The sequence below is a fragment of the Dromaius novaehollandiae genome, chromosome 2, assembly GCF_036370855.1.
Source record: "Dromaius novaehollandiae isolate bDroNov1 chromosome 2, bDroNov1.hap1, whole genome shotgun sequence".
NCBI classification, from domain to species: Eukaryota; Metazoa; Chordata; class Aves; order Casuariiformes; family Dromaiidae; genus Dromaius; species Dromaius novaehollandiae.
Window position 1 is genome coordinate 52,623,587 of NC_088099.1, and position 17,731 is coordinate 52,641,317.

Consider the following 17,731-nt stretch of genomic DNA (forward strand, 5'->3'; position numbering starts at 1 on the left):
TCCTGCTGAAGCCTTGACCAGCTCAAGCTGTTAACACCTGAGAGAATGACCACAAACCCACAGGGGAACAGGACTGGCAATGTCAAAAATTTTACCCACCTCCCAGCTATTTTCTATCTCAAAGCACGAGCCAGCACTGTCACCTTTCCTGAAGGGTGACTGCTGAGGGAGCAACCTTCAGGTGTATAAAGGCTGCTGCAAAAGAGAAAGGGAATGATCCATTCTCCAAACCTGTTCTAGATTGGAGCAGAAGAAATGGGCTAATATTCTGACAAGAGAGACTCACTTTAGAAATTCGGAAACACTTTCTGGCAGTAAGACCACCAAAGTACTACTGAAAATTGCCCAAGAAGCTTATGGAATCTTTTTCTTGAAGCTTTTAAAGAACAGGCTAGATAGTGTCTGTCAGGACTGCCACAGATATCTTACCTTGAGTCAACATGATGGAGTAGTGACCTCCTGAAATGCCTTCTTGTTCCCTGGAGAATCAGAATAAATAGGGCATGTCCAGAAGAAGTTGGGGCAGATAAGCAAGTTCTTGGGTACTCCGATAAGCCTGGGGTTTCCCTTGGCAACACTTGTAAGGTCAGGTCTCCATTTGTGACTTTCTCACCTTCCTCCATACCCCTGTGGTAGACAGCCTGGGTCTGTGGCACATGGGATCACAGAGCTGCATTGTGTGAGAAATCAAACAGCCCAGGCTGTGGGACCTGCAAAGGAGGGAGCCAAGTATGTGCATCTTGCACTCAGTGCACAAAGTCTCATGGATGTGTTAAGCGAAGAAGTCCCCTGAACCAAGTTCACCACAGTATCTGAGCTGGCTAGGAAGGGTGAATAGTAATTTTATCCATTCCTTATTTCTTTGTATACATAATGCTTAGACCACGCATTCATATATTTAACTGGTCATAACTAAAAATTGCAGCTTGTCATTCAGTCTCCAGTTAACATCTGTGTTGTCCTTAAACCCATGTCTCCCAGCCAGAGCATGCTTTATCTTTTGAGTATCATCTACTGGCACATTAAATATTAACTACCATTCAACACTATAATAAAAAACACTTATGCTGGTGCATGTCAGCCTCCAGCAACTTATATGATGGCCTCCTGCAAGATGTAAAAGGGAGCTGTCATTCTCTAGCAAAATAAAAGCCCAGATGAGAAAGTCCAAATCTTTGCTTATGCAGAGAGGAGCCTCCCTCAATCACTCGTTGCTCTCCCTCCTCTCCCTGTTTCCTCACAGCCTATGGAAATGAAGGAAATTCCACAAACAAGCAGAAGTTCAGTGAGGACTGCTGAACTAGTACACACCATCTTGTGGCAATAATTGTGTCATGGAGGCCTATGAATGTCAGTTCACCTAGGCAGAGGAATGGCTCAGACATCTCTGCGCCAAAGCTGCTAAAGACCCAACTCCATAAACGGTTCTTGTGCTGAGCCACACTAACTTGAGAAACTTTCAGTCCTCACTACTATGAGTGATTTTCTCTTTGCATTTTTCCTGTTCAAACAGACCCAGTTTAAAAGATTTGTTTCTTAACTCCATGTTACTTCAAGCTTCTTTAAAGATACTTTGTAGCAATGACACCATAGCTCCTGTCTCCAGGCTGCTTTTAAAAACAATACGAACAGCAGCCCTTACCTTTCCCTGTCGGAGGATTTCATTTTGCGCTCCTCTTTTCCCAATGCACGATTCCCCTCTCCAACGTAACCTTTCTTTAAATTGAACTTACTTGGGGGAATCTACCCAATTAGACATTTAAGTCAATTAGACTGATTGACAGCAGGATTATATCTAGCATATTCTTAATTATGAATGCAAACACTCAGCTGGAATAAATACCTGCCACATAAGGGTTTGGTGAGGATTAATTAGCTAATGTTTGTGAAGAGCTTTGACCATATGAAGTGCAATACAAGCACTATCACTACTGTTCTTAGTAACATATGCTTCAAAGCCGGATACAGTAAAGACAAGGCAGGAGAATTTCCACGACAAAGTCACACTGTACCCAGGACCACTTGGGGCCACAGGAGAGAAAGGACAGACTGTTGTCAGGCAGGGTTTTGCTCTAACAAAAGCAGTCATGAAGCCTCTCCTGACCCTCTGTGGAATGGCAAGAGCACCTTGACCTCTAGACCTCTGCACCAGCCCTTTTCCCCACGCTCAAGCCAGCACAGAATCGGCTCAGTCGATGAGGTGTGCGTCCGTCCCGGCTTCCAGCGTTAGAGGAGGAGGAACACCACAAGACCTCCTTGCCACGCTCCATGGAGGAACCCTGGCTGCCTCTCATCTAGCAGCTCCCAGTGCCAGACACCTGGGTGTCAGCTCACAGAGAGGCCGCTCCCCTGTATCTGGTTCTTGGGGTTACAGGACACAGAGCTGCGCGTACTGCCAACACTTGAGATACCGTAGAGGAGAGAAAGATGAACCAACTCCCACACGGGTGAGACTGCAAGGGTTTGAACCCTGGATCCCAGCTGGCCCACACTGTGTGCTCCAGCAGGTAGGCCTCGAGCCAGGACTCAGAGAAAGCTAGGTTTGCGCCCTGTCTCAGTGCACCTCAAGGTCACTCTCTACGCCTGTCTAGTCTCCTTCTGATTTCTGACTATAGAGGGTCCAGAGATGTTCATGTTTTTGTGCCTTCCGCTACTAGCATGCGTTCATGACTGACCGCTGGCCCCTCGCAGAGAACACAGTCCTCTCATGGACAGAAGCTGTCCTCCTGCCTGGACTGGCAGGTATCCAAGGCAGGCATTCTGGTTGCGGTGCTTTTATAGAAGGTCTATTGCAAAGCCATTTTCAGAAGCATGAAGGCACTAGTGCCTAATTAATAAATAGGAGGTAAACTTCACTAAGCCCCCTGAGAATCCCCAGAAGTATTACTGTCATTATTACCAGTTAACACAGATGTAGCAAAGCTACATGTTAACAGAAAAAAATTCACACACCTCAGCAATGCAAAGGATCTCTTGCCAGACACACAAGCATGTATAAAATATGCAAAGTCAACTGTAAAATTGTATGTATGTGGATACATGGGGATAAACGTAAAACCAGTTTTGCAAGTTGTTCCTCACCAAGAAAAGAAAACACCATTAAAATTCTTCAGGCCATATCTGAAAATCAGTAACATTACAGAGTATAATACTAACATACCAATGAAAATAAAGAATGCATTTTTCAGTGCATATGAAAATGTTCTATTCAGATGTGCAAGCCGGTATGTATATATGAATTGAAAAGCTTCTAGTCTGGGACTCACAAAATTAGTTTGAACTGGCAAATGTGTTTGTGTGTGTATTTCCCTGGAAATCTAAACCATTGCACCCTACAAATAAGGCAGCTTCCACTTAAGAAGGCTTCCACTTAAAAACACAGATGTCCTATCCTTACCATTCCTCTACCAGTCAATCTGATATTGAAAACAATTGAAATCTAGGTTCCTGATGACTTACCTTGCTGGAATGAAGCTGCTGAATTCTTCGTCTATTGTCTTCCCAGAATCTCCCATATCCAGTCCAAGAGTTCATCCAAAGTATTCTTCTGGTAAGGGCTGACTAGTTGTTGGTACAAATTATACCATCACCAATTCATTAAAACAACAATCTAATGATACTATTTTTAATAACACTTTTAAAATAATGTACTTTTTAATGCTACATGGAAAAGTAGTAACACGGACAGACAGCATTACCCCAGAAGCACCTCCAAGAACTAACACTACAGAACAGCCATCACAAAACAAAGCATTCGTGTCATTGACACACACATGCTGGAAAAGCCACAGAGGACTGTCTCTCACCCAATCAAGCAACAGTATGTGAAACTAATGGGCAAAATTCTCCATTTGTGTCAACCAGCTCAAACTCATGGAAAAGTCCCCAGAAACACCAACAGATATTTTAATTTTAAAATATACATTTTAGAAAATGTTTGAGAGGGACTCTTTGGTGATGACAAGCACATAGGAGCCAGGCTTAATGCCATATAGATCTCTGCTTCTGTTTTCCTTTAAAATTGGATTAACAACTAGCAAAAAATAAAGTATTTAAGTGAAGGGTGGGATTTTCAAAACTGTCTGGTGAATTCAGAAGCCTAAATATTATTTCACAGAAAGTGACTGCCTAAACCCCTTTGTTGATGGCTTTTAAGACCCCACCCTCAAAGCTCAAAGCAAGTAAAATCACCATTAAAGAAATATGGAATCATCTTCAGTGACCACCATGTTTAGTGGTCTGTTTTGATAGTTAGAAATCTGATTAATTTTCCTGACCATTAAGGGTTTTATCCGTGTGTCTTTGTTCAAGTTTTCCTTGTATTTCCTATATCCCTTCTCCAGGGAGGAGAACTACACAGATTTTTGGAATACTCTCATTTTACAGCCTTCCCAGTCATTTGCCATTAATTTATGTGGGGCTTTATCTGCAACGAAGGATTTATTATTCCTACATTCTAGCACCCAGCTCTGACTGCTAGTCCCTTGCACATTAAATGTGCGAGTTATGAAAGCATTTAAAAATAAATTTCCATAACATCTTTCATGGCTGACTAATTGCTCAGAGTTATTTACACAGTGGAACAGTTTCAGTTTTACTTCTTTTAAGGGATTCTTTTCCTGTCCTGTTGTTAGGGAATTATCCAGGTGGGAGAATATTCTCGGTTGCTATACTACCTGCTTTGAATCAATTATCCCCAGACACACAGAAATAACTGGAGAACAATCACAGCAATGTTACACATCAACAAAGGAAAAAAAAAGGCATTCTTTATTTCTCTCATTAAAGCTTTGCTAAACTTGTCTACAGCATTGATTTACTTCAAGAAAATAAAATATTTTGGAAAAAGTTTTTCTTTAGCTTTTACTCTTCTTGCTTTTTCCACTTCTTTTCTTTTACATTCTTCTTGTCTTCTGGTGAAGGGCTACTTTTACATGGTCTCTCTCTTCTTTTGTTTAAAGTACAAATAGTGCCTCCATCAGGACATGTGCTGGCCTTTATCTCAACAGCCTACATACTTGCACTTTTAATCATATAATTTTACACTTCCCTTTGAAATACTGGTCAATAACACATCTTTCACACATGAGTCATATGAACATTATTTTTGCAAGCATGTTTTTCCAGCAAAGCTGAAATGAATAAAATATATCTGACCTGTTCAGTTCCAACTTTTCATGGGGCCCAGAGAAGTCTTCCTCTGAGCTGGGAAAATAATAAGTTTACATGTTGACACATTTCATTTTCATTAAAACTGTCAACATTGCGAGCTATGCAACTGCAAATGCTTAGGACCACAAAATTGCACACTTTTTTTTTTTTTTTTTTTTTTTTGAAAAGCCAGCAATCAGGCTTGCTTGACAACTTATCATAGTGGTTAATGATCATACACTTGCCATTTTCTAGAAAAATTGTCTTCATCACTGAAATCCTTGACATCAAACATTATCTAAAATGTTGTATGCTGAAATTCTTTATGAAAAATGGCTTCTCACAATACAATGACAGTCACTGAAATCTAGAAAGCATTACCAACTAACACAGCAATAATGATGCAGGAGTAAGTTTTTCTTTATGATGCGTCACATTCTTCCTATCATTAGGAGTATCCTACACCCCTTATTCAATACAGCAATCTTAAACACTTTCAGAAGTTGAATGCCGCAGATCCTAAATCCTCATCTCTAGCAATATATTGCATGTCTATGCATTTTCATGAGGCAAATATTCTTATCACTTGAATTGCTGAAATACTTACTGCAGGAATAACTTTGAATTTTTCTACATTTCTAGACAGTCTCAGCTCTTCATTTCATAGCTTCTGAATTCAGAAAACAAAATATATTTCCAGTGGCTGTTTAGGATTATTAGCTTTACTTTTTCTGTTTTTCTAATTGCTACATTATCAAAATGGCTCTAATTTCAAAAGACCGAATTCTACAGGAATACAAAAATCTCTGTTTATAATGCAAGGTGACAGACTGAATCAACAGACTGGATGATACAAGGGGTCATGTCTTCCTTTCCTAACAAATAGCATGTAGCAGTGACAATTTTAATGGCCCGTTTCAAAAAAACATTGCTGGACTGACTTCAACTACTAGTGACACAGGAAACAGCTGAATTCTACCCCTAACAACAAAGCATTATATCAGTTTTAATTAGCTCCCTACACACATCAGTAAAATGCAGTGAAATAAATCTGAGTGATTATCATAAAGGTCAGTCATTCCTGACAGAGAGTCTACAGTTATTCTAATAGTGAGTAGCCTGTGGTGTCTTAAGTACCAGTATGTAATCAATGAAAGCATGTACTGATTCTTACTGGAAGCCACTTTGGCACGCATGCTCACACCTAGAGAGACAATAGCTTCTTCTAAAACACCATCAATTTGTTAGATGTGTTTTTATTTAGAGTACTGCATGCCTGCAGGAAAATAACTTTAATATTAGAACTGAAATATACTAAGAAGCTGTGTTAGCTGTGAATTTCAACTATAATGCCTGTTTCCACAAAACAAATCTATTTTTAAATAAATAAACTAGAATTTTACAAAATAAGAATTAATGACAGGAAATTTCATTTCTGTATGCATTAAGCTTTAATGGAACTAGCTCTGCTAGTCATAATTGTTCTAAGGAAAAATCATGTTGTAGTGGACACGATTAATGCAAGGCAGGGACAAAAATGGCATTGGTATGAATTTCAGCTCCCATTTTGCCAAGACTTGTGTTGATTTTAACAGGCTTCTGTACAGCAAAGTCAAGCATATCTGCAAGTGCTCACAGGACTGTAACATTAGAACGAGTCTTTCGAAGTGTAAATGAAGGCACACACAATAATGAAATTGTTAGCCTTTTCAAACCAGCATTTCCAAATAGCTAAATTAAGTGAAACAAACTGAAGATACCTGGCCAAGTAATTACTTGAATATTACTTCCAATAAATTGGAAAATACAACATACTCTATATAGTTTTCCTTTACTAGGAAAAAAAATTCACTTTCCTACTGAAGTCTATAACCTACTGTAATTTAGAAAATGCCACTGTTTCACCAGAGTTGTAAATAAACCATATTGCAGAACCAACAGTGTCAATATACACTGTCAGCCCAGTTAAAAGGCCCATATTCCTTCCAGGAGCAAGCATGCCAACCATAAAGAATTGTACTGGTGGACTCACAGAGGACAGAATGCATTCCCAGAAAAATAACAGAAAAGCATTTTCCATACAATTCCTTAAATTGAAAGAAATCTAGGATAGAGAGGAAATGAGAGAAGGAAGACTTCAGACTAACAGGTACTTATTTTCCTTTGGGAAGATCAGTTTGTAAACACAACAAACTTGCCATGTTCCCAGCAGACTGAATACAGCCCCAAAAAAGCAAGCAGGTAACTCCAGAAATTTCACTTTCACAGTAGGACCATAACTCAAAAGACCCAAGCTCAGAAAGTAACATTCCGTTGTCCCTTTTTTACCCTACTGCCAAAGACTGCAATACTAGAGATTGGGGAGAAGTACATATTAATGCCAATTAGAACAGCATCCTGAGATGTTGGATTTAAAGATTTCTGAGTTCAGTTGTTCCACAGAGTGGCTAACTAATCTTAGATGAAGAAGTGGGGTCCCTTCAATATGAAAAGCTAGAGTGTCTAGGTCTCTGAGGAACTAGACGAGTCTCTGGTTTATTGCCAAGTTTCAATCACAAGTCATTTGGGCACAGATTTTTAAGTATTAGTTGACTAATCATACAGGCAGGGACCAAATTCCCATTGTTAATTTTACAGCAGTTAAGCACTAGGCAGTATGAAATGCTAATATCCTCTGCACATTTTCAGATAACTAAATATTTTTTAAAATCCAGCTTATTTCCTGCAGAGGCCAATTCCCTATTTCTAATACTTTTGTAACAGCCAGTGTGCCCTCAAGAAAAATTAATTAACATCTGGAAATTTCACTGTCTTCCAGTAATGGAAGCTATCTGAGGGTAGAAGACATAAGGCAGATGATAGGTAATAGAAAATAGGTGGGAGAGGTCCAGGATCAAGGAAATGTAATGACATATGTGAAGGTGAAAAAGGAAGTTGACCTTGGTGGACACAGAACACTACATCTGGAGAGCACTTTATCTTCAAACAGTGGGAATTATGCCACTGGAGAGAGTTACCACTTAGTTTGTCAGTGAAGGGCACAGTCAGGACAAGTTTAAGACACACAAAGCTAGTAACTGGTTTTCAAAGAGGTTAGCAGAGCTCCCTAGGACTCTCTGCATAATCTTTGGGAGTAGCAGACCCCTATATTGATTGCAGCTATCCTGCAGAGACCATTTTTGTGACCACTGTAGATGAAAGCCTTAACTGTATTTTTAACTGATGGCCCAGTACAAACAAAACAGGAATGTCTTGACTGCTGACTATCAGGCATATGTGTCACGAGGAAATGAAAAATGGATGATCCACTTCTAGACCTACACGCATGGATCTTGGTGCCTGCAAAGTCTGAGAAGTCTTAGGGCAAAAAAATGAGAGAATGTGTTTTAAAAGTGCAACCAATTGGTTTGGTATATACCATCATATACCATTGGAAGGTATATGATAGCACACACTACTGAGCTGATAGCCAATAGAATAATGCACGGTTTTACATGTGGGAACCAGATGTGTATCAGGAGAAGTGGAGTCCTCAGCCAGGGACTTCAGGTCCTTGAAAAGGTGAACTCTAGCATATATTATCTGACCATCAATACACAGTGCCTGGTTTGGTATATATGCCCTATTGCATTAAAAAACAAACTGAGTCTGTAGTTAAAGATGACTGAAATAGTCAGGGTCTCTGGTTTCCAGAGAGAGAAAAATTTTGGAATAGTCAATAGCTAATAGTAGGTAATGAAGTAAATCTGGAATAACTAAAACTTGGTCAGGGTCTCTGGTTGTGGGAGAGGAATCAAACAACACCTTTTATAGTAATGAGAGAATTCCTACTCAGCTGACTTGTGAAAACTTGCAGGAAAAATAGGTTCTTCCCTTCTGTTGCCTTAGATTTAGCAAACTCTTCAATTGGATCTTTTCTATTGAGCTCTGCAATAGGAAGTCCTACTTTGCACTTATTGTTTTTACTTTCTTTTTTGTGGTGTGTCCTTCCTTTCTTTTAATATCTAAAGAGCTAGAGACAGTATAACTAGTTCTAATTCCAATGAAGAATAAGGCTGTAGGAGAATCTAAATCACAAAGGTTTAAGAGAGGCAAGGAGGAGAAATTTTTCATCTTCCTAATGAATCAACAAGAACTTGTTCTCTGTGACACATAGATTTTCCCTGTCTTTGAGCTTTCCCAGCTTTGAGCTTCCTCAGATAAAGGAACTGATCTGCAAGTGCAAAAATAAGGGAAAGATGACTCCAAAGCCCAAAGAGACAGTGATCACTACAAGAATCTCAGGAAGGAAGAACAGCAATGCTCTCACCCGTAGATTCTGAATTTGGTTCATGTATTAGAACTGTGTGTCTTGTATATCTTAAAAATCAGGACTGAGTTTGAAGGTCTTGCAGTAGGAAGAGAAAAGCTTGAGAAGAGGCAGTAGTAGGTGAGGGGACATTGCAGATCTCTGAGATCAATAAGGGATTTTCACAGGTTCTTTGGCTGAGCCCTCTTAGATCTATTAGTTTTCAACATCAGCAAGCAATCCTTCAGGCCTGGAGCCTTGATGCTGAGCTCACCAAGGTCCTATGCATATGTGTCCATTGCTTCAAGCAACTAAAACCAGGCCGTTTGGGAATCCGGACTCAGTGCAGCACAGAAGCAGAGCAAGAACGCTGAAAGCTGTGGAAGAAAAGAAGGAATAGCTAAATAAGAGAGACGAAGGAGGAGGTAAAAGCACTGAGGAGAAGTACCTGGAAGCTTTCTGAGCCCCCAGCCTGAAGAAGGAAGGTCTAGTGCTGCATGTTCATCAGCAGCACCAACAGTCCTGTTCCTCAGCACTGCCTTGGCAGTGTCTGTACTCAGAGAAGCTGTATGGTGACAGCACACAGCACAGGCTGTCTGTAGTCACTCTGGGACCTAGAGAACTTGAGAGAAGAACAAGATTTTTGAAAAAATAATTATTTTTACATTTATTACAAGCAAATTCTCTATCTTCTGTACCATGAAAAAGACTGTAGGCAAGCTCTTGAAGGTGAGAAGGCAACCCTGAACCCAGAATCTCCAAACTGGAAAATTCATTCCTGATAAAGTATGGTTTTGTCACTTCAAACTTCATTCCTAAATTACTGTATTAAAAATTTTAAGAGAATTACAATAAATAATTTTGCAATTCAGAACCTATTTTTCCAGTTTCCTATCCAAGGTAGACTTAAATTAGGAGAGAAGTTATTAGTAATACACAACAGCCACATAATGCATTTAGAATATGAGGTTACCCATGACCTTAACTCAGGAAAGCACTTAAATCCATTCTTGTTTGCAGGAAAAGGAGAAGTTTTCCTGACCCAAGGCCTCTAAGCAGAGGTATGATATATCAAATAAATACTGCTTGGGCATACAGTAAAGATTTGACAGTTTGTTTTATAAATAGTTGGATTCCACAGCAAGTCTTAATCCAATATGTATTAAAAATCCATCAGTTAATTGAAAGTGCAATTCCCCATTTTGAGCTAAGTTGTCTCTACTTTGATGCATCATTCTTGCCGCAAAATAATCACAAATTGATATGGAAACATGATGGCAGTACTCACACTTTTTGGTAATTCAGAAAGGTTACACAATTTTACTATTCAGCAAAAATAATATTCTGGTTCATACAGTTACGAAAATGTACTTCTGATTCTGAAATGCTTCTGACCTCCCTATGAAATACATATGCAGAGCAGCAGCTCTGCAACTGTAAAATACCCTCATTCATTTCTATGAGCTATGAATTCAACAGTAATACTACTGATATTTTTAATGTTAATATTATTTGCTAACATATGAAACTCATGGACAAAGCATTGTAAAACAGACAACAAATCTGCTTTTTGGCTTTGATTAGTTAACCAAAAATTCAGAGATACAAAAGCTGTTCTAGGTCATGACCATTCTCAGGACTGGATTTTTCCCCAAAGATTTCTTTAAAACTCCATCCAATCCAATTACAAATAACATAAACAATGAAGTATCTGACACTTCCCCCAGGAGACCTTTCCATAGAATAACAAGAAGTTGTTTTTTCTGAGTTTAACTCTAATGTAGTTTCATCCCATTGCCCATTCTCACGTAAACAATGAGAAAAAGTTCCCAGGGGAGGCAACAGAAAAAGAGAAGTTGGTAAACTACACCAACAATGTGTATAAAAGCAATTCAGCTGCCAAGCGTGTTGATGGAAGGAGAAGCATAAAGGTAAGAGCAAACACGAGAAAGTCATAAAAGCAGCTTCCTAGTTTTCTCCTCTTCATCAGCATGGAAGAGTCACAGATGCATATGGATGGCTCCCAAGAAGAAACTAAGTATAAAAAAAAAGTGTGGATAATAATTCCATACATGTACCTTCATAAAAAGAAGCAAACTTCTCTTAGAAATTGCCTAGCTTTCTATTTTCCAGAGTAGGAAGGAAAGCACTTTGCAAGGTATTATTACAGTCCTGAAAATTTATCAGCCATGACATCTTTCCATCTCTTCTCATAGACACACAAAACTACCATACTACACAGAAACTACCATATTTTAACAGACACACAGTAGTCTATTGCTCTGTCTCTGAGACCATCTAATGAAAGATGCTGCCACAGGAGATAATAAAAAATACCTGATTTCATCTATAAGGATTTTTCTTCTCTCACAGCTTAATAAATAGCATCTTGCTTTTTACTTAACATATCCTACAGCTAAAGGATATATTTATTTACTGTTTTATTCCCTCACCTTCTCCATTGCTCATAAGAATTGGTGAAAAATAGTTTAGAGGATTAGTTCAGGATGTGTATGGAGACAACCATTTTGACAACACTATAAACAAAACTCCTAGAAGGTATTATAGAAAAAGAGATAGAGAAAGCACCTCACTGTCATCACTAATGTTGGCTATGGAAGCAAACATTTGCTACCTAAAATGATATATATTTTGTAATGTAAAAGCCCTAATCAGTATTTAACAAAAAATAAAGGATACCCTCCAGAAAATATCCATCCCCACTGATGTCAACAGCAAGACTCCCAATTAACATCAGAGGAAGGTAGATTAGAATTTGATTCCTGTCCTTCTCCAGAGTCTCAAAATCAAAAAAAGGCCTTGCAATGGCCAGCAATAACTGTATACTAAAGACCCAATCCATTTAGAAAAGAAAACAAAAGTCATTAATTAATCAAAAAAAAGATGACTAGATTATAGCTTGAAGAGATTTCAGGTGCCCCCATCTGCAGCTTCCTTGCGGCGCTGGGTCCGAAAATGACGCTCAATATTTTTTGTCACTTCCCTCTGCAAATTTCTGTTGTTAGTTTTTCCAGCTGTTCTGATCCAAGGATGCTGAAGTACTTGTCGTGCTGTGTAGCGCTTTTGGGGATCCACTATCAACAGCCTGGTTATGAGGTCTTTTGCTGCTATTATGAAAGACAGAAAAGGAGGGAGGAGAAAAGTGACATGATAATGCAGGCAGTTACACCTACACACAACATCCTTCTCATTTTTCCTATTAATTTTACCATAATGACTTCTGTGGCTACCCCAGGAGATATCCTAACAACTGGATTTAGAACTACAGGCAAGATATGTCAAATCTCCACCATGTCCTTTACTGATACATTTCTGCCATATAGAAAGAGTTATTAAAAAAAAAAAAAAAAAAAAGGAAGGGAATTTAATCTAGAAAGCATGCTGTAGGCATCAGGCTAGGTGCTCTCATTCACAGGATCTTTATCTGATCCCTCAAAGAGCGTAAAAGTTGTAGAACTCCAGTGAGAAAGAGGTTGGGGGCGGGGGGGGAGGGCGCTGTTTCAGTTTTGCAGGGAGAGAGGAGTTTTAGTGTTTTCAGTTTTGAAAAATGCATGAAGACACTATACTAGCCTGTGGGAAAAAAGAGATTACTAAGTGCAGACCCCATTGATTTCAATAGAAAAACCATACAGAGTTCTGTAGAGCAAGGAATCCTTTCTCAGATTATCAATCTAACATACGACTGTGGTGCCTTTTTCATGGAGGCAATTCATACAAGCAAGGTGAGGAAAATCCCTGCTCTTGCCTCAGAAAGGGAGTAATCAGCTAAACCAATCATACCCAATGTTCACATTCACAGACATCGATACTACCAGAGGACTAACTTCAGATTTGAAACAAATACAGATTCACGCAAAACAGACGTTGAAGACAACCCCAAAGATCACCAAGTTCTCTGTTCTGTCCAAAAGTGTAATTTATGTGTCCAAACCATTCTGGAGAAGTCTGTCACTTCTCAGATATGGTATAAACGATGACTCTTACCTGCAGAAATATTGTCCCAGTACGGTGAAAGGAACTCATAATGACCCAGCTGTATGATCTGAAACAGCTCTTCTTGATCACGTTCCTGACTGCGAAAAGGGGGAAAACCGCAGAGGAGAATGTAAAGGATCACACCGGCTGCCCACATATCAACTTCGAGCCCATAACCTTAGGGAAAAAAAGACAAACCACACACTATCTTTTACCAAAAGTCCTGTTTTAGACAGAAAAGTCACAAATGGTAGGAAACTTTTTTATTCCATTCTCCAAGAAGCACAGAAGGTTTGCTCAGTTTCTTGAAAAGATGAGGTCAGCCGAAGAATGAGTGGCTGGTACAGCATGTTTTCAAGCTGAGCTGTACTCTTTGTTAATAACTACAGCTCTCACAAAGTCCCTCTCTTTTTCAACACATTCTCTGTCTCACAAGGCCAGTGTCAATTGAAGCCTAATTGAAAAAATACAGCTTATATTTGTAAAATAGTCCTTCTCAGATTCCCTTCCAAAAAAGCACTATGAAAGTGCCAAGTTTCCATTGAAACTGAATATAACTGGAGATGCGCAACCCAGCTCCACAGAACAAGAAACAGACATAGCTTTGTTTGAGTCATCAACAGAACTGATTCTTTTTCAGGTCTGAATCTTCTTGGATATGAAATCTCCAAACCTTCCTCTGATTTGAACTTCACCTGGGGTTCTTACACAAGTATGGCATACATTTTCACAATCTTTTTGCATCATTATGGGCCTTGGATAGTTGTTTGGATTGCAAACATGAAATGGGGGTGACTATCCTCAGGTTGTAAGATGAACTCTTGCTCACTTACCCCATTTCAGCAATTATCATCTATGGTACTTCATGTCTTGCCTACTTGAAAAATACCACATTTACATTACCATAGATTTTAAAACTGCAGATACAACTGGTGTCATGCTTATGTTTTTCAAAAGCTAAAAGGTTTTCTTTCCTTTCACAGACTATACTGCTAGCCAATCTCCTACCCTATAAAGACATATTGATAGGTTGAAGCATTCTGGAATATTTCCATGATTAGGAAGTTCAGTTTACTAAAAATTATAAATATATACACTCACCCTTCTCAGCAAGTATTTCAGGGGCAACATATGTTGGTGTCCCACACACAGTAAATATGGGTTTTGTAACCTGCTTTGCAAGGCCAAAATCTGCTAGTTTCAGCGTAGTAGATTTATCTGCATTATGCTGAACCTATACACAACAAAAAATGTATATATTTATTCCAGATTCATTTGAAGACAGCAAAATATAAAGGAAGCAGTTCATAATAAGCAGGAAGAAGTAAGTCCTGATAGTATAGTATAGTCCTGATGCTTTCAAGTAAATCAAAATGAAATGGAAATGACATTTTGATAAATAGTATTTAGAAAGTTATTTGCACGTACTAAGTTGTATATATTTAAGAGGAGAAGCAATAATGGAAAAGGAAACTTTGTTCTAAAAACTCTGGCACATTCTAACTTCCAAGAAGTTAAAAGCTAAGAGGATGAAAAGTAAAGGAGAGTGAACTCAATGTTAATTTTCTTCCCTTGTGAAAACAAGTTCTTCTTTCCCTTTGGAAAGAAGAAAGCTGTGAGCTTCTTTATGCTGAAATGTGATATTCCCAGGTAAGTTATTGACTTCACAATGTCACCCAAAAAGCATACCTCCCTCACAAAGGTCTAATAAAAAACCAAACAACTCTTCATTTATTTGCAAATTACTCTGCTACTCTACCTGTTGCCCTGAAAACAAGTATGAGTCACAGTCATCACATATTAAGAGTTGGAGAAATAGATCCAAGTGGAATATCCTCCTAAATGTGTCTCTCTTGCAGTTCCCATCTCCAACATCCACCTGGAAAGTAGTCAAAACACTTCTTCCCATTCTAATTTTGTTTGTCTTTAATCTGTACTGTGGCTAAAGAAGCATTATTTTAAGAAACAAAATATTCAAAGGTCAAGGCATGAACAAGACAGCAAAGTAATAAAACACATCAATATTCTTAATACTGGTGACTGATATTCCAACATTCTTTAAGAAGTAAAAAAGTGTCATGTTGCTTTAAATGAGAAATTGTCCATCTCTAACTATGGGGAAAAGACCTGCAGTGAACACGTCTACAAGAAACCCAAGGAAATCCGGACTCACAGGTTTTGAAGGGACAAGCTGGAGTACGATATGGCAGACATACACCATGCTTTAACACCTCACACTTTGCCATCAGACAGTGCTTGAGACGGCCAAAAATGCAAGATAGTCTCTGTTATAAGACAGCTAAGGGCACAGATGGGACAAAATGTGCTCTCCTACACTACAGCCAAATAATCCCCACTCGTCTTCTTTATAGCAATTATAAACACTCTTCCAGTTTCCATCCAACAAAAAGTTCTGGAGTTTTGCTGTTTTCCTAAGAAAATATAGTTTTCAGTGTGAAATTGAAAATAAAGTTTACTACAGGCAGGCAGTCAAAACTTTTGCTGGAAAAAGGTAAAATGTAGTAACCACCTTTTTATTTTTTAAAAGCAGACAATTTCATGATGTTTTGTCATGATGTGCTGTGAACACATCAGCTGAGAAAAATGAAAAATAAGTTATATAAAGGTAACAGTTACTTCCAAGAGAAGCATCTATACACAAAATTTAGATTTGAAGCACATGGGTAATAGTGGTAGCATGCTAAAAAAGTTACAGTGGAAAATTTAAATTTTATATATTCTATGAATATTCAAGTATGAAGATATTTTATATTACACATATAAAGCTTTTAAAATCACAAAACGAAACTGTATCACACAGATTTCTGCTAATATCCTGCATGCTATCATTCTAAGACAAATAACAGTTATATGTTTACATAAACATTTAGAAACCAGGGTGGGTCACTGGTCCTAATCCCAACCTTACCAAAGTCAGTAGGAAACATCTAGCTGTTTTGCTTTGTGAAACACACTGTTATACTTCTTCTTTTATCAGGATATCAAACTCTAATCTCTCAACAGAGCACAAGGTGGCAATACTGCACTGTCTGTTCTTCCAGGGCAAAACCAGTAAGTTTTCATTTCACATAGCAACCAAACAGGTAGGAACTTGGGTGTATTTTCACAGCTTCATGACAACTGTTTCAAAGAAAGCGTGCAACTCAGCTCAGCTCCTCAGCATTTATGCTCGGAACAACTCAAAACTCAGCTCACATGGAGTGAGCTCAGATGAAGGATCCCAATCCTTATACGCTCCAGTCTATCCTTTCCATTGCCTGGCAGCAGCAAAGCATGTAAATACTTTCAACATAGAAATGTATATGCCACTCTGAAACAAAAGGTTCCTAGGTCACTTTCATTTCTTCTGAGGCCAGAGTACTTAGTCACAGCAGCATCACAGAAATCCAGGGCCTGCTCAAGAAAAACCTAACCATGCCTCCCATACCTGCAACATGTGCTCTGCAGAGCCAAAGTGAAATGGTGCTAACAAAACAAAAATGGTAACATTAGATGATCATAATAGCCTTACTGCAGTGCCTAAAAAGATATCTATTACAGCATCTGCACTCAAGACAAAGAATGGCTCCAAAAGCCCAATTAAAAGGCTTGCCTTGTCTTCTCTACCTACAGAGTCAGAGATAAGGAGGAACTGTATTCAGTACGCTTTCTACAGGCAGTAGACTGCAGTCAGTTTAGGCATTATAACTCGTTGTGGCCTTCAACTGCAAGGAAGTGCCTGGTAACCTTGGACTGCAGGCAGTCAAAATTGCTCACCACTCTCTTCAACGCAGATGCCACAGTGTGATATCTGAATACTGTTTTGAATTTCTAACTTGCCCAGCCATATGCCTAGAGAATTTTAATACAGTCATCTCTAACAGAAAGCCAAGTTCATCTTCAAAGAAGGGGCAAACTGATCTTTCTTTCTCCTGCCTGCTGATGACTGACACCTCTTCATGCTCTTGTATGTTTTCACATCTACATTGTGAAATTCAACAGGATGTTTAAGATGGTGATTTATAGCATATGCAAATACATAAGGTAGCACAGATTCTTCACAGAGACATCACAATAGCAAGCTGGTCCGCAGGACTTTTTGTATATTAGAAAGAGATACTCAGAGCTAAAGAGAGAGCACTGCTTATATACTTGAGTTTCAGATTTCCCTTGCTGCTAGCTAGAAGAATACCTCTATGGAAATATCTCACAGAAAATTCCCTGTGTAGGTTTATCACACTGAAAGCTCCTGACAGGCAACCGGTTAAATAGGATTTTAACGCAAATGTATTTGGA

At 38.8% G+C, this 17,731-nt stretch overlaps 1 protein-coding gene across 1 annotated transcript in view; it reads right to left on the reverse strand.

Moving 5' to 3' along the window:
* Window positions 1-4,736: 4,736 nt before the first annotated feature.
* The window catches only part of DCLK3 (doublecortin like kinase 3), a 32,585-nt gene continuing 19,590 nt past the window's right edge, over window positions 4,737-17,731 (reverse strand). Inside the window, exons 3-5 of the mRNA XM_026101361.2 lie at window positions 14,537-14,669; window positions 13,445-13,612; window positions 4,737-12,567 (exon numbers count right to left, since the gene is read on the reverse strand). Coding sequence (XP_025957146.2) covers window positions 12,371-12,567; window positions 13,445-13,612; window positions 14,537-14,669 — 498 coding nt within the window. The 3' untranslated portion in view covers window positions 4,737-12,370. The remainder of the gene's footprint in view (window positions 12,568-13,444; window positions 13,613-14,536; window positions 14,670-17,731) is intronic.